General features: G+C 45.1%; 2 protein-coding genes across 2 annotated transcripts; one reads left to right on the forward strand and one right to left on the reverse strand.

Annotated features, from left to right (window-relative positions):
• Nucleotides 1–2144: 2144 nt before the first annotated feature.
• DCTPP1 (dCTP pyrophosphatase 1) lies at nt 2145–9173 on the forward strand. The gene is made up of 5 exons (XM_063301376.1): nt 2145–2283; nt 3853–4119; nt 5048–5169; nt 5290–5400; nt 8423–9173. Exons 2-5 carry the CDS (start codon nt 3865–3867, stop codon nt 8649–8651), a joined length of 717 nt encoding a protein of 238 aa, XP_063157446.1. The 5' UTR covers nt 2145–2283; nt 3853–3864; the 3' UTR covers nt 8652–9173.
• Nucleotides 9174–11060: 1887 nt separating this feature from the next.
• SEPTIN1 (septin 1) lies at nt 11061–18862 on the reverse strand. Its single transcript, XM_063301375.1, has 11 exons — nt 18633–18862; nt 18438–18528; nt 15961–16047; nt 15737–15860; nt 15161–15295; nt 14674–14791; nt 13749–13850; nt 13464–13563; nt 13200–13365; nt 12182–12266; nt 11061–11483 (listed from the first exon to the last, which is right to left on the reverse strand). Exons 1-11 carry the CDS (start codon nt 18633–18635, stop codon nt 11403–11405), a joined length of 1092 nt encoding a protein of 363 aa, XP_063157445.1. The 5' UTR covers nt 18636–18862; the 3' UTR covers nt 11061–11402.
• Nucleotides 18863–20509: the final 1647 nt, after the last annotated feature.

Raw genomic sequence — 20509 nt, forward strand, 5'->3', positions numbered from 1 at the left:
CGAACGAGCCTTGCCACGCCGCTGTCAAGGAGCAATAACTGGACACTGGTTGCACATCAGATAAACTGGCAATCCCAGGCACGCATTTCCTTAGGGGGAAAAAATCCAAGTGAATTTTGCACGTATTACAAACGGGATCAAAAATCAGAAGTTGCCCGATAGCACCTTTCCCGGAAAGAAATGTTAACAGTAAAAGATGTAAATTGATGTTAAGTTATATTCCTAAATTATGGGATTTGTCGTTTTATGAAGATCTGTGGCTTTATCAAGCCTGGGGCTGGCAAAGAAAAAAGTCTTTCCTAAATGTGTAGAATGTTACCTTCCTGATGTTTAGGAATGGATTCAAGATATGTTTGTTACTGATTTCTGAACTGTCTTTCTATTCTAAAAATGAGAAGATGAAACAATATATTTCTATATGATGTAGATATAATAACTAAATAAAATAAGCAAGCAGTAAGTTTGAATTAATCTTATCTGGATATAAATTGACACTGTGGATCTTATTATTTTGTTGTTGCTGCTGCTTTTATTTTAGTCACTATAACTATGTAGGCTTTTTTATATTGTACAATCATTAGTATATTTTGTTGTTTGATATAGCTTACTAATTTTTTTTGAATTAAAACTCTTTGCCCTTTGCAATACACTGAACTCGGCTATTTGGGCTCAGATCATTTTCCCCACCTTTTTACTGGCTCTGCTGCTGTACTTGCAGTACTATTTTGACATGCAACAATTAAGTATCTAGACAAAAGCTGCACATAACAACTCTTTATGGTCAGTTGGTATTAAAAGTATGATAACAGGCTCATGGCCAATTTAAAATAGAGAATCACAAACCAGTTTTCAGCCATGGCACCTTGCACCGGTCTGGCTTGCTGGTTTGAAAGAGCTCAGCCCAAACTATTTTGGCTGGGGATTATGGGAGTTGATCTGGAAGGCATCAGACTTGTTAAAGGTAAAGTTTCCAAGTTGAGCTCAGCTCCTGACGACTTTGTGTCCGCATTAGGTATTTTTCTTGGCAATAATAGTTTCCCATTGCCTTTTTCCAGAACGTTTTCCATCTTCATCCTGGAAGACCTGGAAATCTCCCATCCAAGCTAAGCAATCTGACATTGCTATGCTGAAATGAGTGAGGTCTTCTTGGTCTGCCAACTGCTGAGACTTATCCTAGGACTACAGTTCTAAAAATGCAACAGCTCCATAACAAAAACAAGCTTTCCAGGAGAGACAGACAGAGGGGGGAAAGTGGACTATTCACACCCAACACCAAATTCAGGACTACAGAACAATCACACTCCCAGTATGGCTGGCCTACAACTCCCAGCACCCCTCAGGCTCGGTCCTGCTTCCAGGGGATGCTGAGAGTAATAGGTCAGCAATACTGGGATTTTCAGAGGTTGCCCATCCCAAGCACCAGTTACTGAGGTCTGATATTCTTGGCTTTCCTTGAAACACAGACTCCTTAGTGGGAGATCCAACTTCGCCTTCATTTGACTCCTGAACTCCTCCCTTCCCATTACTGGTTGTTAAGAAAAGGAAACTTTTATTTATTTTATTGAAAGCAACCCCTCTTTGGAGAGTGCAAGTCAGCCTGAGGGCTTCCTATGGGCTAGCTGTATCATACACTTTGGTCTGTGATTGATGGGAAGGCTGTAAATCGTTTTATAGTGAACTAAACCTCCAGTAAAAGATAATTCAATTAAGTGAAGTAAACTTTTTCTTTACTCCCTGCTGCAATGTTTAAGAAGCATGTGTTTTTTTTCCCTCAAACTGAAACTTTCCAAAAGTGTTTCTAAAATCTCCTCGTCAGGCAGGATGGATACAAATCCATACAAAATGATGGAAAAGGGGAAAAATTGGCTAGTGCCGAGACCTGCACCAGATTACAGTTTTATAAAGAAAAAAACTGCTGTACATCTGTTTAAAATCTTTTCTCCCCTCCCACTCATACGCCGCAAACTAGCCTTTATTTTGATCTACTGTTTTCTTCCTTTTAGTTAGATCTCCTCTGATTGGATGAAATCAGGCGCAGATTTCCTCCTTCTAACTTCCTTCCTTTTTGATTGGTTACAGAACTCGCCGGGTACTCCGATGGCTACCTTTGAGCAACCATAACTGCTGACGTCATAAACTGCTACCCAATGAGAGCCCATTGGACTGCCTCTTGTTGATTGGCAGAGACGGGCAGAACCCGGGAAAAAAAACGCGGTCTATCAGAAGTGGTTTTTGGGGTGCGCGCGGTAGGTTGCTGTGATCTGTGTTCCGCCAGAAATCCAGGTGGGTTTTGACTGCCGTTTCTTATTCATTTAGCACCAGACATACTAGGGATTTTAGCTTCAGTAATTGCACTGAAGATGGGACTTCACCCAGTGCATCAAGTCAATTTCATGGAATTCATGGCTACCGGATCTGGGCTGCGAAACTCCCTACGACTCCCAGAGGGCAGCAAGGAGTTAACCTCTCTGTTGCCATCTAATGAATTTTGCAGCCCAGATCCGGGAGTCCTGGTAGATGATGATGATGATGATGTTGATTTGCCTGCTACCCTTAAAAAATAGGGCATTTCTTTCTAATAGACAAGACTGCCCTGGAACTGGTTTAGAAAAAGAAGCTTATCTGGAAGTGGTGAAAGGTCTGCTTGGAGCAAGGATTTATCTAGCCCAGCTTCCTATTCCCCAGAGCACCCAGCCAGAGGCCTCTGAGAAGTCTGTACAATCTGAAAGAAAGAGCCCTTGGAATGTTCTGGCTTGCTAAATGGTGGTTTGCTTAATCATGGTTACTGAACAAACCGTAGTTAGCTGGGTACCTGCAATGGATGATGTCATTGATCATGGTTTACCAACCACAGTACTGTACCTGGTAGTATGATCTTGGCATCACAGTAAGTCAAAAGCAAACCTGCAATAGCGGGCAAATCAAACCAGTGCTCAGTTTCCTTTGTTTAGCCGTTTTAACTGCCATGGATTGTTTTAATGCCCTAATCTGCCTTATTCCTTGCATATGAAAGTGCCCCAAAAGGACGCAAAGAAGCTGATAGCCTCTGGAACTAAATAAAGGTGACATTTTGCTTCTGTTGCCGTGGTGAAGAAATCACTCTGAATGATTTGTTTGGAGGCACTCCTTCCTAGGGATGACTGGGGTGTGAGCCCTCATACTGAAAGCAGAGGTTGGGGCTGAGCCCTGGAGAGTCTTGGCTCAGATTAAGCCCAAGTTTGAGGACATGAGGACTGAGTTCCAGTGAATTGGAGAAGTTTGGAAATTGGGGCTCAGCTGGACTCTTGCTGTCTTGGGAGCGTGTCTGAATGAACTGGAGAACACTGGGGGCAGCTGCTTCACCCAGGGCAATTTTATGGCAAAACTCACCTAGCAGCAGACTCCATCCTGGGCTTACAGATGAAAAGGGCACATTGGTGTTCAATTTGTTGAATGTGGCCATTTTTTTCCAAACCATAGGTCCTCCATGGCCTTTAAGTGGTGTGCCAAGGGCTGTACTCTAAAAAGTTATGGGTGGGCTGGGATAAAAAGCTTATTCGATTTCATTTCTTTTGCATATAATTGAAATTAAGTCAGGAGGATTACTCTCTAATTATGTTTTTAATACTTCTCCAAAGTAAAATGTGGTTAAAATCTAGAGGTTTCTGGAGGCCACATCTAAAGCTTTGAGGATGTTAGGATTGCTCTGACATAGCATAATATCCTATTTCCTTGGCAAAAGTGGCTTTCATATAGGAAATGTGTTACAGGAGAATGTCTGAAGCAGTATCTCTTGCTTTTAGCAGACCACTTTATTGAACACTTCTTTCTTTTTTCCCTCCCTCCCTCCTTCCCTTCCTTCCTTCCTTCCAGGTGTGACTGATCATGGCATCATCAGAGGGGGTCAAAGGGAAGGAAAAGGACTCAGATGCCCAATTTCAGGCCCTTGTAGGCGAGGAAGGGAGGGCAGCCTGCCGGGCCTGCAAATATGAGATGCGTGTGAATCCGGCTGATCCCCAGGAGCACATAGCCACCATTGTGCGTGACAGCACTGCACAGTCTCCTGTATCCCAGACTGACAAGGAACTTAGTGTTTTGGAAAGTTCTGGTCTTGCAAACACCATGGCCAAGAGGACAGAGGTAACACAGGGAGTATATCCTGTGAGCGAATCACATAGGGATGTAAGCTTCAGTGCATCACAAGAGGGGCCTGCAGGTTGGCCTGTTGTGATGCATTAAAGAAGGTATCAACAGGGGAGGTAGAACAAAAGATGCCTTCTTGGGAACAGCTAGTGTCTTTTTTTCAAAATGCTTGCGTGCCTTTCTGTTGTATTTGCTCACCCACCAGGCATTTTCTGCACCTGCACATCAATTGCATTGATGCCTTAATTTATGTAGGCATCTATCTCATTCATCACTAGTCTAATCCTTGGAAAGTTCTGTCTCCCTGAGCCTTCTTTGACCCTAAGAATTTCTTGGGAGGCTGTAAGAATTATTTAAAGCTACAGTTTTTGAGGAAAGCTAATGACAGAGTTCATGTGTTGTGCTAAGCTGTGATTAGTTTAGCCATAGTTTCTTGGGTAATTATGATCGCCTGGCTTTATGCAACAACACGAAGCTGAGACCAGACCAACCTTATGGTGGCTTACCCTATAGGCAAACCTGTTCTCTGCCTGGATGCTGTTTCTACGCATGTGAATGTAGGATGTTAACTTTCTTCTCTTCTAGATACTGGGTCCAAAGTCTGACAAGTACCCAAGGAAATTATAAAGCTTTTCTTAACTGCAAATGGCTCTAAACACAAAGGGGCAAATCCCAGTGATTATAAGAAGTTATGGCCCAAGATTGATTTTTGTTGTTGTTTCATACTCAGACCCAGAGTGAGTCTAGGCTACCACAGAAAGATCCATTTTAAGCTTTTCTCTGCTCTCCCTAAGGGCTGCCACTTCAAGCACACATCTAAAGTCTTACTATCCAGTTGTCAGCTGGCCATTGCAAAAGGGGTGGTGTCATTTGATTATTCCCCAAACAGGATAAACATTCACTTTGCTCTAATTTCCACTGCCAGGTCTGGCATTCCTGTTCAATGAAGACGAGCGAGGAAGAAGTAGATGAGGCAGTAGTAACTAATGGGCCCAGCACATCTCCAGCACCATTCCAGTTTAGTGCCGGTCCCACCTTGGAAGACATGTGAGACGCCCTCTTATCTCGTCCCACTTACCCTTAACTCATGCTTCTTCCCCGTTTGGAAGAAGAGCCTATTCTCTCTCTGCAGCATTCTCATAGTCTTGTCTGCTTTGTGTCCCGCAGTCGAAGCCTCCAGGCTGCATTCGCCGCTGAGCGGGGCTGGGGAAAGTACCACCAACCTCGGAATCTGCTTCTTGCTCTCGTTGGGGAGGTTGGGGAGCTGGCAGAGCTCTTGTGAGTATGACAATCCAGGGAATGGTGGGGAGAGATGGGGAGGTAGATCAAAAGATGCCTTCTTGGGAACCACTGGTGTCTTTTTTCATATCGGCTGTATTTGCTCACCCACCAGGAGTTAGGCAATGCAGAAGAGTGTTTCCTAGGTTTCCACTTTCCCCCTTCCTCTGCAGTTTAACTTAGGAAAAGGGTCTGTCCACAGGAGGAGCCTAGATTCTGTAGGCCTCGATGGCCATGGGACTGCCTCTGAAGGCCATCTGCTGTGATCTGTGTTCCGCCAGAAATCCAGGTGGGCTTCCTTGTGTGGTTGGTTGGTGCCTGCTGGAGAACAGACTGCTGGACTAGATGGGCCAGGGGTACGATCCAACAGTGCACTGGTTATGTCCTTGCAAGAAGGATCCACTGGTGGCGGGGGGCTTCCTCCATTCAAGGGCAAGGATACATTTTGAATTAGACAACTGGGCAAGTTGAAAATTCAATTTGCAGTTGTGAGTGGATGCAGATCCCTGGGGTACATACAAAATGTGGGTGAGGGCCTGCTCTGTGGTGGCTCCCAATTGCTGGAATGCTCACCCATACCAGCAGGTGGGGGCTGGATTAAAACATGCTGCTTTGCTGAAATGTGCTCTTGGTTTGAGCTTAAATTGCTCTTCTTGTTACAGATCATCTATACCAGTGATTCTCAACCATGGCAACTTGAAGAGGGGTGGACTTCAACTCCCAGAATTCCCCAGCCAGTGGCTGGCTAGGGAATTCTGGGAGTTGAAGTCCACCCCTCTTCAAGTTGCCGAGCTTGAGAACCACTGATCTATACGGTGATGCTCTTTTCATGGTTTTATTGATTTGGCACGGTTTGATTTTTTTTTTTTTAAATCTCAGGATGAAGGCTGGGTTAATTCATTTCACGGGTAAATAAATTAATAAATAAAAAGCAAAACCTGTCCAGAGCACGTTTCCTGGGAGTAGCGCAAGTGCGGAGTGTTGCTTCATAGCGCTATTCTATCCACTTACTTATTTACTGTATGGCAGCACATCATACATATTACAAATATATTATATTTTAAAAATGGGAATATAAAAATATATAAAAATTTATAACTAAGAGCAAACATGAAGATTACAAATACAGTCTGTTGCAGCATCAGTTGCCATCAGGAAATCTGCCAAGTTCCCGTCATAGACTCTAGTCTTACATTCTTGTTATTCTGTGTTTAACAGTTTGCCTGTCAGCCCCGCTGTCACACCCTGGAGATGGTATCTTACCCCATTTACATAGGGAATCTGCACGCCTGCCATGATTAGTGCGCACTCTATTGGTAGCTGACCATATTCTGTGTGGCTGATCAAAAGCAGGAGGCTTCGCTGTCATACAGGGTAGGCTTTGACAATGCTGGAGGCAGGCTTTTTGCCAAGATGGCCTCCAGGGATTGAGGAGATGAAAAATTTTTATAGCCAATTCCCTGGCAGAAGCCATAGGTGGATGCCTAGATTGCAATCTGTTTATTCCTAATTCCGCTATATCACCATGTATGGGGAGCTCGGAGTTATCAGCTATCTTTTTATATTCTCGGAGAAGAGCATTCTTCCGCCAGAGGTCTGGAGGAGGAATATGGCTCAAGATGGGTAGCCATTAGGTAGGAGTGGACCTGATGGTTCTGCTAATAATCTGCATCGTGCTGTTGAGCTGTATGTCCACCTTCTTTGCATGCGCACTATTGAGCCACACCGGAGTGCAATATTCCACAGTTGAATAAACCAGCGCTAGAGCCAAAGTGCGCAGCACGTCAGCAGAAGAACCCCACGTAGTACCGCATAGCTTATGAAGAATGTTAATTCTAGTTCTCAGTTTAGCTGTGGTATCTTCTAAGTGCTTCTTATAAGCGTCCTATCTAGGGTTACCCCAAGATATTTTGGGTGTGTATTACGTTGGAGTTTAGTGGCTTCAAACTGAACATTAAGTCGTCTGTTCACCAGCCTGTTACATAAGTGGAAGCACGCTATTTCTGTCTTCGCAATGTTTTGTTGCAAGCTCCATTTGTGGAAGTATGTTCCCAGGGCAGCTAAGTCAGACGTTAAGATGGCTTCCATCGTCTCAAAGGTTTGATCTTATGCCTATAGCCCAGCCATCCGCGTATCCAAACTTTCTGGAGATGGTATCAGGCGTATCAGAAATATACAGATTAAATAAAAGGGCTAAAACAGAGCCTTGTGGTAAGTCATCATTAAGGACTTCTTGAGTGCTGACGCTGTGTCCACTCATCACCTGGAAGGTCCTGTTTGCAATCATATTATTAATAAGTCGGGTAGTTTTCTTACACATTGTAACTTGTACAAGTTTGTAGAGTGCTCCATGTCTCCATGCCGTGTCATGTGCTGCAGACAGGTCTAGGAAAGCAACTGATGTCTTTTTTCTGGAATCCTGCTTCTATGTTCAATGACAAGACCTGATCACTGCAGCTTCGTTTAGGGCGAAAACCGGCTTGTTCCATGGGAACCCTCTCGAATATCTTGATGCTAATTCTGTTATAGAGAAGCTTTTCTAAAAGCTTGTAAATTGTGCTCAAAAGTGCAATTGGCCAATAACTCTTCGGTTGGTTACTCGGTTTTCCCGGCTTGAGAATAGCAATAATATTAGAGTGCTTCGGCTTATGTGGGATCATGCCTGTCATTATCCACTAAGGCAGTGTTTCTCAACCTTGGTGAAGAGGTGTGGACTTCAACTCCCAGAATTCCCCAGCCAGATGGCTGGCTGGGAAATTCTGGGAGTTGAAGTCCACACCTCTTCAAGTTGCCAAGGTTGAGAAATACTGCACTGAGGAAAGGCAGGAGAGAGAAGGATTCTTTAGCTGTGGCACTCTGAATGAAAGTGTCCTTTTTCCGTAGATATTGGCTTGTCAAGGTTGAAAAACACTGGTTTAGCATATCACAAGAAGAGAACCTACCTCTGGCTCTCTTCCCGCTTTTTAATCTGGGTCCATCTAAGCTGTCATTTCCACTCAGTGCTTTTGTCTGTTGTCTTTAGCCAATGGCGGGAAGAAGCCCCAAAAGGCCTACCAGGGTGGACACCATCGGAGCGTGAAGCCCTCGCCGATGAGCTCAGCGATGTCCTCATTTATTTGGTTGCGCTGGCAAATAAATGCCATGTGGACCTTCCTTCTGCTGCTCTCCACAAAATAGAGAAGAACTGCCTCAAATACCCAGCCAAGCAGGTCTACGGTTCATCCAAAAAATACACCGAATATCAGCAATAAGTATGGACAGAACCTCTTCCTGGGTGGAGAGAAGAGAAAACCAGTCTGTGGCTTTTAGAGGCTGCTCTTTTCTAATCAAGCTACACAGTTGTTGTTCCATGATTTAGGACCTCATCTGGATGAGCAGTTCCAAGTGACCCCTGTTTCACTCTCGGCTTTGCAGGATGAATCCAGCAAGCTCTGCTTCGAAGATAGGCAAATACCCCTGTTGTGGAGAGCCCTGTTTTTATACCTTTGCCCTTTCCTTTCTTTTGTCAAGTAGATTTGGGGAACCCGTGACCATCCAGGAAGTGTTGGGCTCCAATTCCAGTCACCCTGAGACCATGTTGGCCAAGAGTCATCAGAGTTGGAGTCCAACCACCATTCGAAGGTTGTGGGTTCTCCATCCCAACCTTCAAGGATTGCAGACGTGCTCATCAAGGGAGTGCTGCAGAATTTCTTTGAAGGGGATGTAAAGCTGAAATGTCACACCTCAGCTTGTGGAAAAAGGTATTTTGCAGGGAGAAATATGTGCCCTTTTCCTCAAGGTATGTCAAGCATAAAAGGGCAAGAACTTTTTTACCAGTGTTTCTCAGCCTTGGCAATTTGAAGATGTGTGGACTTCAACTCCCAGAATTCCCCAGCCAGCATGGCTGGCTGGGGAATTCTGGGAGTTGAAGTCCACAGGTCTTCAAGTTGCCAAGGCTGAGAAACACTGTTTTATACACTCTGCTTTCTGGATATGGCCGAATTATTCTCTCCAGCTTGTGGCTTTCCTTTCGTTTGGTTTTTAAAGAAAAGTAGGTGGCTGCCATTTTGACCTGAAGAATTGAAGGTTTCTTCATGACTGCACGTTCTTTCCAATAGAATTGGCCATTTCAAGCTGTTTTTCTAAATCCTCCTTTGTAATCCCCTTTGGGTCTCAAGAGCAAACGCAGAGGGTATTTTTGAGGAGAAGAAACGGTGGGAGGCTAAAGGATGAAGTGGCTGTGGTGGTTTTCCTGCTCAAACTGGCAACATAGCATGGCTACCTGCATAAAACAATAAAACCCCAAGAGGTTGCTAGATACATCTTCTCTGCATTGATTCATTTGCTCCTACAGGTGGGCAGAAAGGACAAGTGATACCCCGATGCAAATGCCCCCCTTACATACGTGTGGCAATACAACGCATACTCAGCGCACTCGTGTGTGTGATATTGCAGCACAGGTACAGAAACTGGAGCATGCATCATGACGTCACAGCACAAATGTCATGATGTTGGAGTCGTCGTGGATAGGGATGGACACTTAGTGTAGGTTTCTTCTCAGTCACCCTTCCACCATATTTCCGTTCTTGCTCACCCAATAAACTATCCTGATGATTCTGCCTATTATAGTATTAAGCCAAGAATTAAAGAGTTGTTTGCCTTAGCGTCGTCTTTTTGCGGCCTCTTACCAATTGTTTAACTGTAACATCTCAGCATTCTTGTGGAAGATCTGTGGGTATTGTAGAAAATTATTTGGTTCCCAAGGCTGAGAAACACTGTTTTATACACTCTGCTTTCTGAATACGGCCGAATTATTCTCTCCAGCTTGTGGCTTTCCTTTCGTTTGGTTTTTAAAGAAAAGTAGGTGGCTGCCATTTTGACCTGAAGAATTGAAGGTTTCTTCATGACTGCACGTTCTTTCCAATAGAATTGGCCATTTCAAGCTGTTTTTCTAAATCCTCCTTTGTAATCCCCTTTGGGTCTCAAGAGCAAACGCAGAGGGTATTTTTGAGGAGAAGAAATGGTGGGAGGCTAAAGGATGAAGTGGCTGTGGTGGTTTTCCTGCTCAAACTGGCAACATGTTAAGCTAAGCCAGCCTTTCTCGATCATTTGACCCTGGAGGAACCCTTGAAATATTTTCCAGGCCTCAGGGGGCCCCTGCACATTCAGGCTCAAATATAGGCCAGAAGTTCCAAAATTATTGTATTAGTTTCATGGGTAGACCTGTATGTCTGCTTAACTGTGGTTTTAAACTAAAAATAAAGAATGAAACGTACCTCTTTAATGTCAAGTTGCCTGAATTTGAAATACCATTTTTAATAAATTGTGATCTCCCAGGGAATCCCTAGTGACCTCTTGCAGAACCCTAGGGTGCCACGGAATCCCGGTTGAGAAACCCTGAGCTAAGCCATGGTGGTTTAATCACAATTGCCTGGGTTTCCCTGCCATCATGCAAAACTCATCCATAACAAAAGGAACAATATTGTGATTTAGTGAGCTGTGTCAGTTCAGCCAATGTGTCCTGATAAATCAATATGATACTGAATAAACCAGATCTGGATAATGATAGGGTCCTACTGAAAAGCAGTTATTTGATGCTGGGCAAGATTCAGTCCAGAAGCATGAATGCATTATACTTTGGATATAAATATCTGGCAAGAAAGGAATTGTGAGAGAAAAGGTGCACTAAAAATTCCAGGCCTGTCTGGGTCCAAAATTGCATTTTACCTTTATTGGAGAGTCTTGAATTATTACTGAAGCACTACTATCCTGGCAAGTGAGCATTGCTCAGGGTCCTGGTGGATGGGAAGAGGGCTGGGTGCGAAAGGTGAACAGGCGGACAGAGGGAATTCCTAAGTGATTTCCTGTTTTCACTTCTCCAAAGGCACAGTTCATCTGCCAGAGCTAACCTGGCCGTTTTCCAAAGCTGGTGGGCTCCTCTGGTCCCTGGCTGCAGGAAGATCGGCCAGAGTGTTTCTCCCTTCTGGGATTCCTGTGGTTCTTGGAAAAAGCTCTAGTCTCTTTCAGAAGCTGTCGCATTGTTCCCCCTTGCTCTGTAGCATCTGCTCCTGCATCTTCCGTAGCATTTCCTGCATCCGACGCAACTGGGAAAGGCAATGGAGAAAGGAAGTTTGTGCTCACGGCGCAGCCAGCTTTTTATCCCCAGCCTGGGACTGCTGGGAAAGAGCAGCTGGGATTTGGGGGGCAGACTGGGGCGAGAAGCTGATTGACTACACTGGGCAAGACGAATCATCCAACCCGTACCGAGGCTCGCTAAGAGGCCAGGAACCTGCATTCCCTCTCCTCTGTAGTTGGCATGGAAGTAGAGATAGGAAACACAGTTGTCTTCTATCAAGGGAAGTGGGAGGAAGTGGTCTGTCATTTCTCTGAGAGACCTTCATTTTTGTACCTGGTTGTGTAATGGTATGTGGGAATGACCTCTGGAGATGGGCAGGGCAATGGTCGGATAAGCAGCCGCTGAGCCCACAGAAGGAATCGGGCAGTGGCAAATGTCTCAGAAGGGACCTCTTTGGGCTGTAAAGGCATTGGGGGGGAGAGATGTACTTTCAGATTTGAAAGGTTCTGTTAATGTAACCTTACAATAAAGTAGAGCTAGTTCTTCTGGGTGTGCTTCCTGTCTGGACTACCTTGCAAGGCTGAGAGGTTGTGAAGGGATGCCCCACCCCTTGCAACTAAGGTGGAAGCCAATCAGGGAAGAGGAGATGGAAAGGTCGGAAAATTCACTCCCTCCAGGGAAGCACAGAAGTTTGCACAACCGGTCCTGCTTCTCTTTGTGACTCACCTCCTCATCCTTCTCGCGAATTAATTTCTCTGTCTCAGACAGGGGCAGGACGGGCAGGTCAGTGGCGCTCTGGCGTGACAGTTTCCTAGAGAGGCAAGGGAGGGTTTCAATGTTTCACTGGGTCACTTTCTTGGTATGTATGCATGTATGCTTTGTTTGTTTATGCTTTATTTAAATTAGTGTGTGTGCGTTATTTAAATCAGTGTTTTTCAAACTTGGCAACTTTAAGATGCGTGGACTTCAATTCCCAGAATACCCCAGCCAGCATGCTGGGAGTTGAAGTCCATCCATCTTAAAGTTGCCAAGTTTGAAAAACAGTTTTATATAAACTGAACTGAAAAAGGAAGGAAAGACTAGAAAAGGGGAAAAAAAGAAAGCAAAACCACAGCCAATTATCTCTCTCCCTCTCTCTCTGTCTCTGCTTCTTGCTCATATGTTACATGCATATAAAGTTTTATATAACAGTTTCAATAAAGGATGACCATACGTCATTATAATAAGCCATACAGTCATCTATATGGATCTACAGTCCATCTACAGTCATAAGTTGGGGTTAACAAGATTTATCTTAAAAGAAGCTGGCAGAGATGGGGGACAATGTTCTAGGTGGCTTAGAGAAGCCTTCAATCTGAAGCTAGTCTGTTATCTCCACTGTCTCTTTTTTCTGCCAGTTTCTTCACTGATAACACTTCAAAGTTTTTGTTTTAGAAAAGTCTTGTTTCAATTGAATCTGAATGCTCTGTTAAGTCAGGGGAGAGGCATGCACTGGCCTGGTTCAGATAGCTCACTTAGCCGTAATGTATGTTTGGCTTGGCTTAGCGAGTTGTGTGAACGTAGCCTGCAGTTTAAGAACCATGGTTTATGGCTCAGCGTGTGTAAACCAGTTGCTTGCGGTTTGGGGCTTTTGGTTTTCATGGTGCCATACAAGCCCAGCCAGCCGCTTGATTCATTCTTGACCTCATCATCCGAGTTCCCTCAGCTAACTTCCCACTTTGGAAAGGTCCCAAAGCTGGCTTACGCGCGGCTACTGCGATCCCGAGCTCCGGGTCTGGTGAGGCTCTGAATGCACTGGGCGCGGTAGTTCTCATAATGAACTTCGTGGGTCACATCCTTCAAATCCTGCATGTGAGTCTGAATCAACATGTTCCGAAGTTTAATGAAGTCACAGTGAGCGGCGTTCTCCACTAGGGGACGAGAAAAGAGAGAACAGGAGATCGAATCGCCTCCGACTTCCCAGGGCAGAGTGCCCTCTGCTGCCCATCCCACTTGTAATGAGTTATACCTTCCACTGTTCCCCAGGCATACTGTCTTCCCCGAAACACTTTGTCCTTTAACTCTCTGACCACATGGCTAGATCCAACGACCGCAAAAGGGATGCTTCGCTGCAGGGAGAACATGAATCAGATCCTTAAGTCTTGGCTGCTTCAACTAACCCAGGGTTAGTTAGCCCTTGGCAACTGGAAGATGTCTGGATTCAACTCCCAGAATTCCCCAGCCAGGTTGAGAAACACTAATCTAACCCCAGGGAGCACCACAGGCAACATACAGGAGATTGCAATGCTCTCACCTTCATCTCAGCATCCTGAGCTTTGAACTCTTCATCTTCATCAGAGTCACAATCAGGAAATTCATAAATGCAGATGCTGTTGGCTGCTAACTCCTGCCGAATCTGTATGTCCAAAGGGATGGAAACAAGTAATTTTAAAACAGCCTTGAAATGCAGCTATGGAAGGGATGGTGGTTGTTCAATGCGGGTATTTTCAAGCAGAAGCAGGCAAGACTAGGACTTGGGTGGGAGGTCACAAGGAAATCTTGATTGGGAAATTTTATAAAATCATCCTGGGGGAAGGAAATATTAAACCACTTCTGTGCTGTCGCCAAGAAAACTATATGGATGTGTCTGGGACAGCCGGTGTCAGGGCCTAGTCAAAGGAAATATTTTTCATAGATTGGAAGAGGTCATCTCGTTCAGCCACTTAGCCAGAAGTGCTAGCTCTAACTTTATTGTAAGGTTCCACTAACAGAATCTTGCAAGTCTGAAAGTACATCTCTCCCCCCTCACCTGTACAGTCCAAGAAACTAGGGAGGCTCCCTTCTGAGATGCTTGCCACGCCCCCGTTCCTTCTGCGGGCTCAGCCGCCCCTTGTCTGACTGTTGCCTACTCTGCAGCTCTTCCTCCTGTCTCCCAAGGTCACTCCCACATACCATTACATTCCTGCTCAGATCAGAAACCACAACAGCATCTCTGATGACCATCCAGCCTCAATTTGAAGACCTCCAGCGGAGAACTCACTGTTTCAAGTGGCAGCCTGTTCCGCTGGCTGATAGCTTGTAGAGACAAGCCCGCAATGCTTTTGTTTCTCCTTTCCCCCAAATATACGATGGGGGGGGAGAACTAGCCCGGCAATAATACATGTGAAAGGGGTCTGGGTGTTCTTGTAATCTACAAGATTTATTTCCCTGAGGCAGATTTTTTTTTTCTCACGGGGTACCTTTTCTTTCTTGTGCTGCACCTCTACTGGAGTCAAGCAATCTGCTTTTCCAATCACGGGCAGAATGTTGACTTTGTCATGGATGGCTCGGAGGAATTCTATATCCAGGGGGCGGAGCCTGTAGCAAAAGAGGAGGAGCCAGAGGTCTGACTGTCCTTGGAAAACACCCTCAATACCAGCCACACAATTAGGTTTTGCCTGCTCCCAGCTGATCATTGATTTCAAATAAAATAATAAACTCGCCCACCAGCTGGATGTCAAGATGGTTGGTTAGCATGGGAGGCCTTTTGAACACACTCGGTAGTATTTTATTATCATTTGACCAGTCCCAACACTGAACTGGGTGGTGGATGCAAGCGGTGGGCTGGGTTCTATCTGAAGTCAAGCTGCTCTTCAGCTGGAGACCCCTGGCCCTCCCAGGAGACCAGGGGCAAGGCTCTTACCCACTTTTCATTCTGCTTTGCCCCTAAGCCTGTGCACATCATACCCATGTCCAAAAGGTGAAAGGACGTAGAGGCAGCAGTGGACACGCCCATCCTGAATATTCTTGCGGTCAAGGCCGCTCTCATCCTGAAAATACTGTTCAAACTGGCCATCAATGTAACGGGCAATTGGTTTCCAGCTGTAGGATAAAAGGGAAAGAAACGAAAGGGACTGAGCATTTGCCCTTTGTGGTAAGCCAGGTCAAGAAACAGACACCACAAGGATTTCTGGAATGTGACTTTGTCGTTGCAGGGCAGTGTAAGAGAGTCTGGAAAGTGTCTGTCTGAATTTCTCTTGTCACATCTTCTATGAAACAAAATCAAGGTGAAGTTACGCTGAGTTTCTTTCTCACCCTTGTTTCAATTTCTGAACTGTGCAATCTTTTTTGTAAGTCCCTCCTGAATGTTTTTTTCATATCTCCCCCAAGGTCATCTCTACATTCGTTTACTGCAAACTCATGACAAAGCTTCTTTCCAATCAGGATTGTGTGCGTACTTTTTTGTGAGCATGCATAATCTGATTTGGTTTTCATCCACAGAATTAAGGCATACAGTAAGCCTGCACAGAGGTGCCCTCTTACCACTCAGTGTTGTCTACTGCATCCCCAAATCCTGGGGTGTCAATCACTGTCAGCTTGACTTTCACTCCTCGTTCTTCAATATCTACTGCATGTTTGACCATTTCCAGAGTCTGGGGGATCCTGGCTGTGAAGCAGAGAAGAAGAAAGCAGGATCCACGGAGTGGTCTCCTAATCAGGTTACTCACCCAGGCCCATCATCCCTAAATCATCAGCTCTACTCTCACCTTGAGCATCTGGAAGCGCTCGGTCCTTATACAGATCAGTCAAGAAAAGGCTGTTGATAAGAGTGGACTTTCCCAGTCCGGATTCTCCTATGGAATGAATGAAGAAAGTTTTAGGGCAAGTACAAGTTGGGAACATACAAAGTCACTGCTTAATGATGGTTTGTTGGGTGAGCTGCCATTGGCTGGGGTCTCCTGACATGCTCATCCAAATGGCATTCTGACTCTGTATAAAGTAGCATGTGTGTGAACTCAGCAACTGACCTGGTCTACACCACATACTAAACATCTGGGTATCATTCAAGGCTGAACCAAGGCCCAGGATATAATTTATGGTAGAAATGAATCAATGACTCAAATGAGGTAAGAGGAAACCTCAACCTTCCCTTACCTTGTTCCTGATGTTCAAACTCCCACTGGGCCACCAGAGGAAGCAACAACCAGTCAGCTATCACAGCAGTTGCTGAGAGAGCAACCCAAAAGGATGAGGATAGCAAGCTAAAATTGGTTGAAGCTTGACATGTCATTTTGCATGTATTAGCTTCGTAAGTATTTTACCATGCTTAAAGCCAAGCCAACCTTAGTGTGCCATCTGAACATGAATGTAGTATTCATCCTGTGACTATAGAAATGAAGCTGGAGCTAATTCTGTGAATGCATGGTTGTCCCTTTTGAATTTTGCAAGATGACAAGAGCCTAGTTGGTTTTAGCAGAATGCCATGGGGATTTGAGGGTTACAGGGGCCATATCCTGCATGTAAGTCCCACTGCCAGTGGTAGATTTGTCCATTTCTCTTTTGTTTCTGTTTTTTCAGTCCTTAACACACTAAGAGCCTGAACATTCTTACACACATTTTTGCCTAAAATATGTACTTTTGGAAACAGTTTTTTCTTATGCTTTTTTGTGGGTTTTTTTTCACTGACACATAGACTTGACAAATCATACACTGCAGATACCCATCTCTCAAGATTAGCACTATAAAAATCTAAGAATTGTGAATACCAGATGTTAACTGTATTCGTCCAGACATACTAATTTCAAAAGTGAAAACTGTCTGTTCTTAACAAAATAAGACACAAACAAAACAAGACACGGCCTGTTCTCAACCTCTCACACTGCAGTCCAAGGAGTTTATGCAAAAAAACCCTGCCAATTGTCTAGCAAGACAGACGCTCTAATTGCTTCACCAACATCTCCACATGCCTTGGGACTATTGGAGATCCCTGGGGACAAAGCAGCTCTGAAGGCCACCAGCTTGAGGAAGGCTGTCTTGTACTGTACTGTACCCCAAAGCCTGCAGTTAGGGGCACATTTTCTAGGGCTAGGCACTCTCCAGAAAGGACTCAGTCGTGCTTCAGGCCTTGTGCAAATGTGAACACAGCATTTCTTGGCTAGCGATTAAAAGCCTGTTTTTTCCCAGACTTTCATCTGAGGAGGAGGAGGAGGAGGAGGAGGCAGCTTTAAGAGTCCCATTAGCTTGAATGAGTTGCCTGCTTTAATGAATAGCAGAGGGGAGCTGTGCTCACACTGGTTCGCAGGTGCTTCTTCTAAACCATTTTGGAGGCATATCTAGCCCTTATGCTCGAATTTTGTACCATAGAATAATGAAGGGCCACAAATCATGGCTTAGGACCGGAGTCCTTTAAACCTGGTATGGGTCCCAATAAACACACCAAGTGAGAAATAGGATAACCCTTTTATTTGAGCGCTCAAGTAACAAGGGGGCCTCTCCTCTGAAAAGGACAGCCCTTTGTGTTAGTAGACAGCATCTTTTATACCATTATCCATAAGATACAGTTACAAGCATAAAATGATTATTGGGCAATTTCTGTCACAGGGTACACAGGCATGCATACATTTGTGTTCTCTATGTTAACTATACACTACATCGACACCCATCACCATTTAGGGATTTCTCCCCTCCTTCAGGTGTGCAATTCCACCTTGGCCCCTCCTTTGGGAGTGGAATGATCTAATTGTGGGAGGAGATTTTAACAGTACAATTACCTGTCCGGTTACTTTCGGACAAGATATCCCCCACGTGCGCACGCTTGCATTCTTCTATTATCTTCTCCTGGTTTCTGCTGGTTCTGGTTTGTATTTCCTTCCCTTATCTTCCATTTGTGCCATCTCCCAACTTATACCTATCATGTACTTGCCAGCCTCCCTCATATTCTAACTTATTCTTAGGCATCCTTATCCCCCAGGAGAGCCTTGGAGCTCTCGAGACAAGGAAGCTTATTATTTTCCTTGACAATTACAGCTTACACAGTTAGCTGAACACAGACATTCCTTATAAGAAGGATGCTGGTAAAATTCTGTCTCCACAATAACATGCCTAAATCAGTTCAGGAAGAGAAAACAGCTGCAAGAGGCAAGAACATCTGCTCTGAAAAAGCAGAAGGACTTGCTGAGCTCAGGTGGGAGCAGGGATGTTGGGGTTTGCTATGATGGAGAAAGCTGGTGGTCTCACTGGTTACCTGCAACCATCAGAGTGAAGTCAAACCCCTTCTTCACAGTCTTCCTGTGGACCTGGGTGGGCAACGTAGCGAAGCCAACATAATCTTTATCCTGGAGGCCACAAAGAAAGGGGATGTCAGGACAACCTGCTCTCAGGGGACCACCAAAAGGGAAGAAGGTAAAAGATTGGGGGGATATTTTCTGGGTTCTCTTACCATAACGGGTGTCTTGCCGAAGTGGTGAGACACGGCAGGGCTGTCTGCTGCGTGCGCACCTTGTTCCCTCTGCCCGCCACTTCCTGTCGTGGTGAAACAGGAAGCCCATTTTGCATCTGTATCAAGGCCTCCACATCTCCTGTTGGCTGCCTGGTTTTCATTTCCTTCAGTTTCTACCTGTGGGTTGCGTTGCACTGAAGCTGAAAATACGCTGTCCTCAAAATAGTGTGGGTGTCTGCCTCTCTCTTCTCTCCTGCTCTTGCTTGACAAACATTCTACTTTTATGACTTACTAACCCACATTCCATTTTTCTGCAAGTAAGCAAAGGCCCCTGTGGATATTTGATGGATGTTCAAAAAGCCGTTTAGGGGAGAAACAGAGAAAGGGAAAACAAAATATAAATAAAAACAGGGGTGGATCCCAGGATGAGACGGCTACTGGTGGGCTCCAAATGCTCTCTGGTGGAAACAGGTTTTCGTACCTTCAAACACTTAAGGGATTTGCTGCTGCTTCTTCCAAAAGGGTCCCTATAAAGAGATTCCAAACCAGCAAAGTTGCAAAACTCCCAGTTTATACCTTATTTTAAAAAACAAAACCCCGATTCCTCCTCCTCTTAGTTTTCTCTCTCTCCTTCCTTTGCAATCGTTTTTAAAGAGAATCTGAAATACCAAAAGCAGGCTGTAAAACAGCACATCCCCACCCTTATCCAGGGTCCTGCTTCTTCAGCAAGACTGTTCCCTCTATGAGCTTGACAACAAAGGCATTTGTGCCCAGAGTCAAAAAAGTCAAGGTGGCGGCTGCAACCATGTGATTACAGCCCTGCCGCTTTTAATGTGTTGTGTACACAGTGTGGGCAGGGCTTTATTTTCATGGTCTTGACGTTTTCCACACACACACACACACACACACACACACACAGGCTGCTTGAAAACAGTCTTTAAAAATATTTGCTGCCAAGTTATGAAGAACAGCGTTACACGAATTGGCCTGTAATTCTCTGGATCCTGATAGATAATTTTAATGGCATTATGTCAATCCCTTTCCTACACTCCAGTGTAAAAGCTAATTTTGGCAAAATATTTGTGGTTCACGATTAGCTTTTTCACACCCCACTTCTTCAAGAAATCCCCAATAGATAGGCCTGTATCTGGACTTGATGTTTTGTTTTCAATTTGCTTTTCTAGAACAAGGCCAGCTCTGTAGCTATTTCTCAGTTTCCACTGCTGACAACCCTCATCACTGGCCACACTTTTAACTAGGCTGGGAATCAAAGTTCAACAACACCTGCTGAGCCATAGGCGGGGAGGGGGTCAAAAAAGTCAATATGGCGGCCACAACCATGCGATCAAAGACCTGCCCCTTAAATAACTTCCCCCATGATTTCACCATGGACGCTCCTGGCCACAGCTTGCCCATGCGTTCCGCATCTTCATCTCTTGCCACTATTAGTCGCCTCAGTTTCTGAGCTTTTCATCATGAAAAGGTCATTTTAGGTGGATTTACAGGGAAATTAAATGCGACTGTTGCATTCTTCTCTGGTGCAGCTGGATGGCCTTCCTCCTTGTTTCATTCCCTTGTCATCTATACTCCAAGTGCCTCCTTAGCTAGATCTGCTTCTGCCGAGGGTGTGGCCCTGCTGGATTTGTCTTCTGATGAAGAGGAGGAAGTAGAGCTGGGGGCACCTGGGGATAATAGTCCTGGAGGGGCGACTCCAGCAGGACCGAAGCCAATGATCCACCCCGGCTGAGGCCGATCCAGCCAGCCCCCAGGACTCCCCACCTGCACCCCGAGAGCAGCCTCCCAGCCCCAAGCAGGGCCGTGCTTTGAGGATCGACAGCAGAGGGCTGAGCTCCACAGGGCAGATAGACTGCCCCACA

The sequence above is a fragment of the Candoia aspera genome, chromosome 4, assembly GCF_035149785.1.
Source record: "Candoia aspera isolate rCanAsp1 chromosome 4, rCanAsp1.hap2, whole genome shotgun sequence".
In the NCBI taxonomy this organism is placed as follows: Eukaryota; Metazoa; Chordata; class Lepidosauria; order Squamata; family Boidae; genus Candoia; species Candoia aspera.

Excerpts from the sequence above, each read along its gene's own strand:
- DCTPP1 (XM_063301376.1), top strand. The coding sequence starts at position 3,865 with ATGGCATCATCAGAGGGGGTCAAAGGGAAGGAAAAGGACTCAGATGCC. Across the intron at positions 4,120-5,047 it reads CCATGGCCAAGAGGACAGAG|GTCTGGCATTCCTGTTCAAT; the intron begins GTAACACAGGGA and ends TTCCACTGCCAG. Across the intron at positions 5,401-8,422 it reads GGGGAGCTGGCAGAGCTCTT|CCAATGGCGGGAAGAAGCCC; the intron begins GTGAGTATGACA and ends TGTTGTCTTTAG.
- SEPTIN1 (XM_063301375.1), bottom strand. Across the intron at positions 15,861-15,960 it reads AGCGCTTCCAGATGCTCAAG|CCAGGATCCCCCAGACTCTG; the intron begins GTGAGAGTAGAG and ends TCTGCTTCACAG. Across the intron at positions 14,792-15,160 it reads CTTTCACCTTTTGGACATGG|GCTCCGCCCCCTGGATATAG; the intron begins GTATGATGTGCA and ends CTTTTGCTACAG.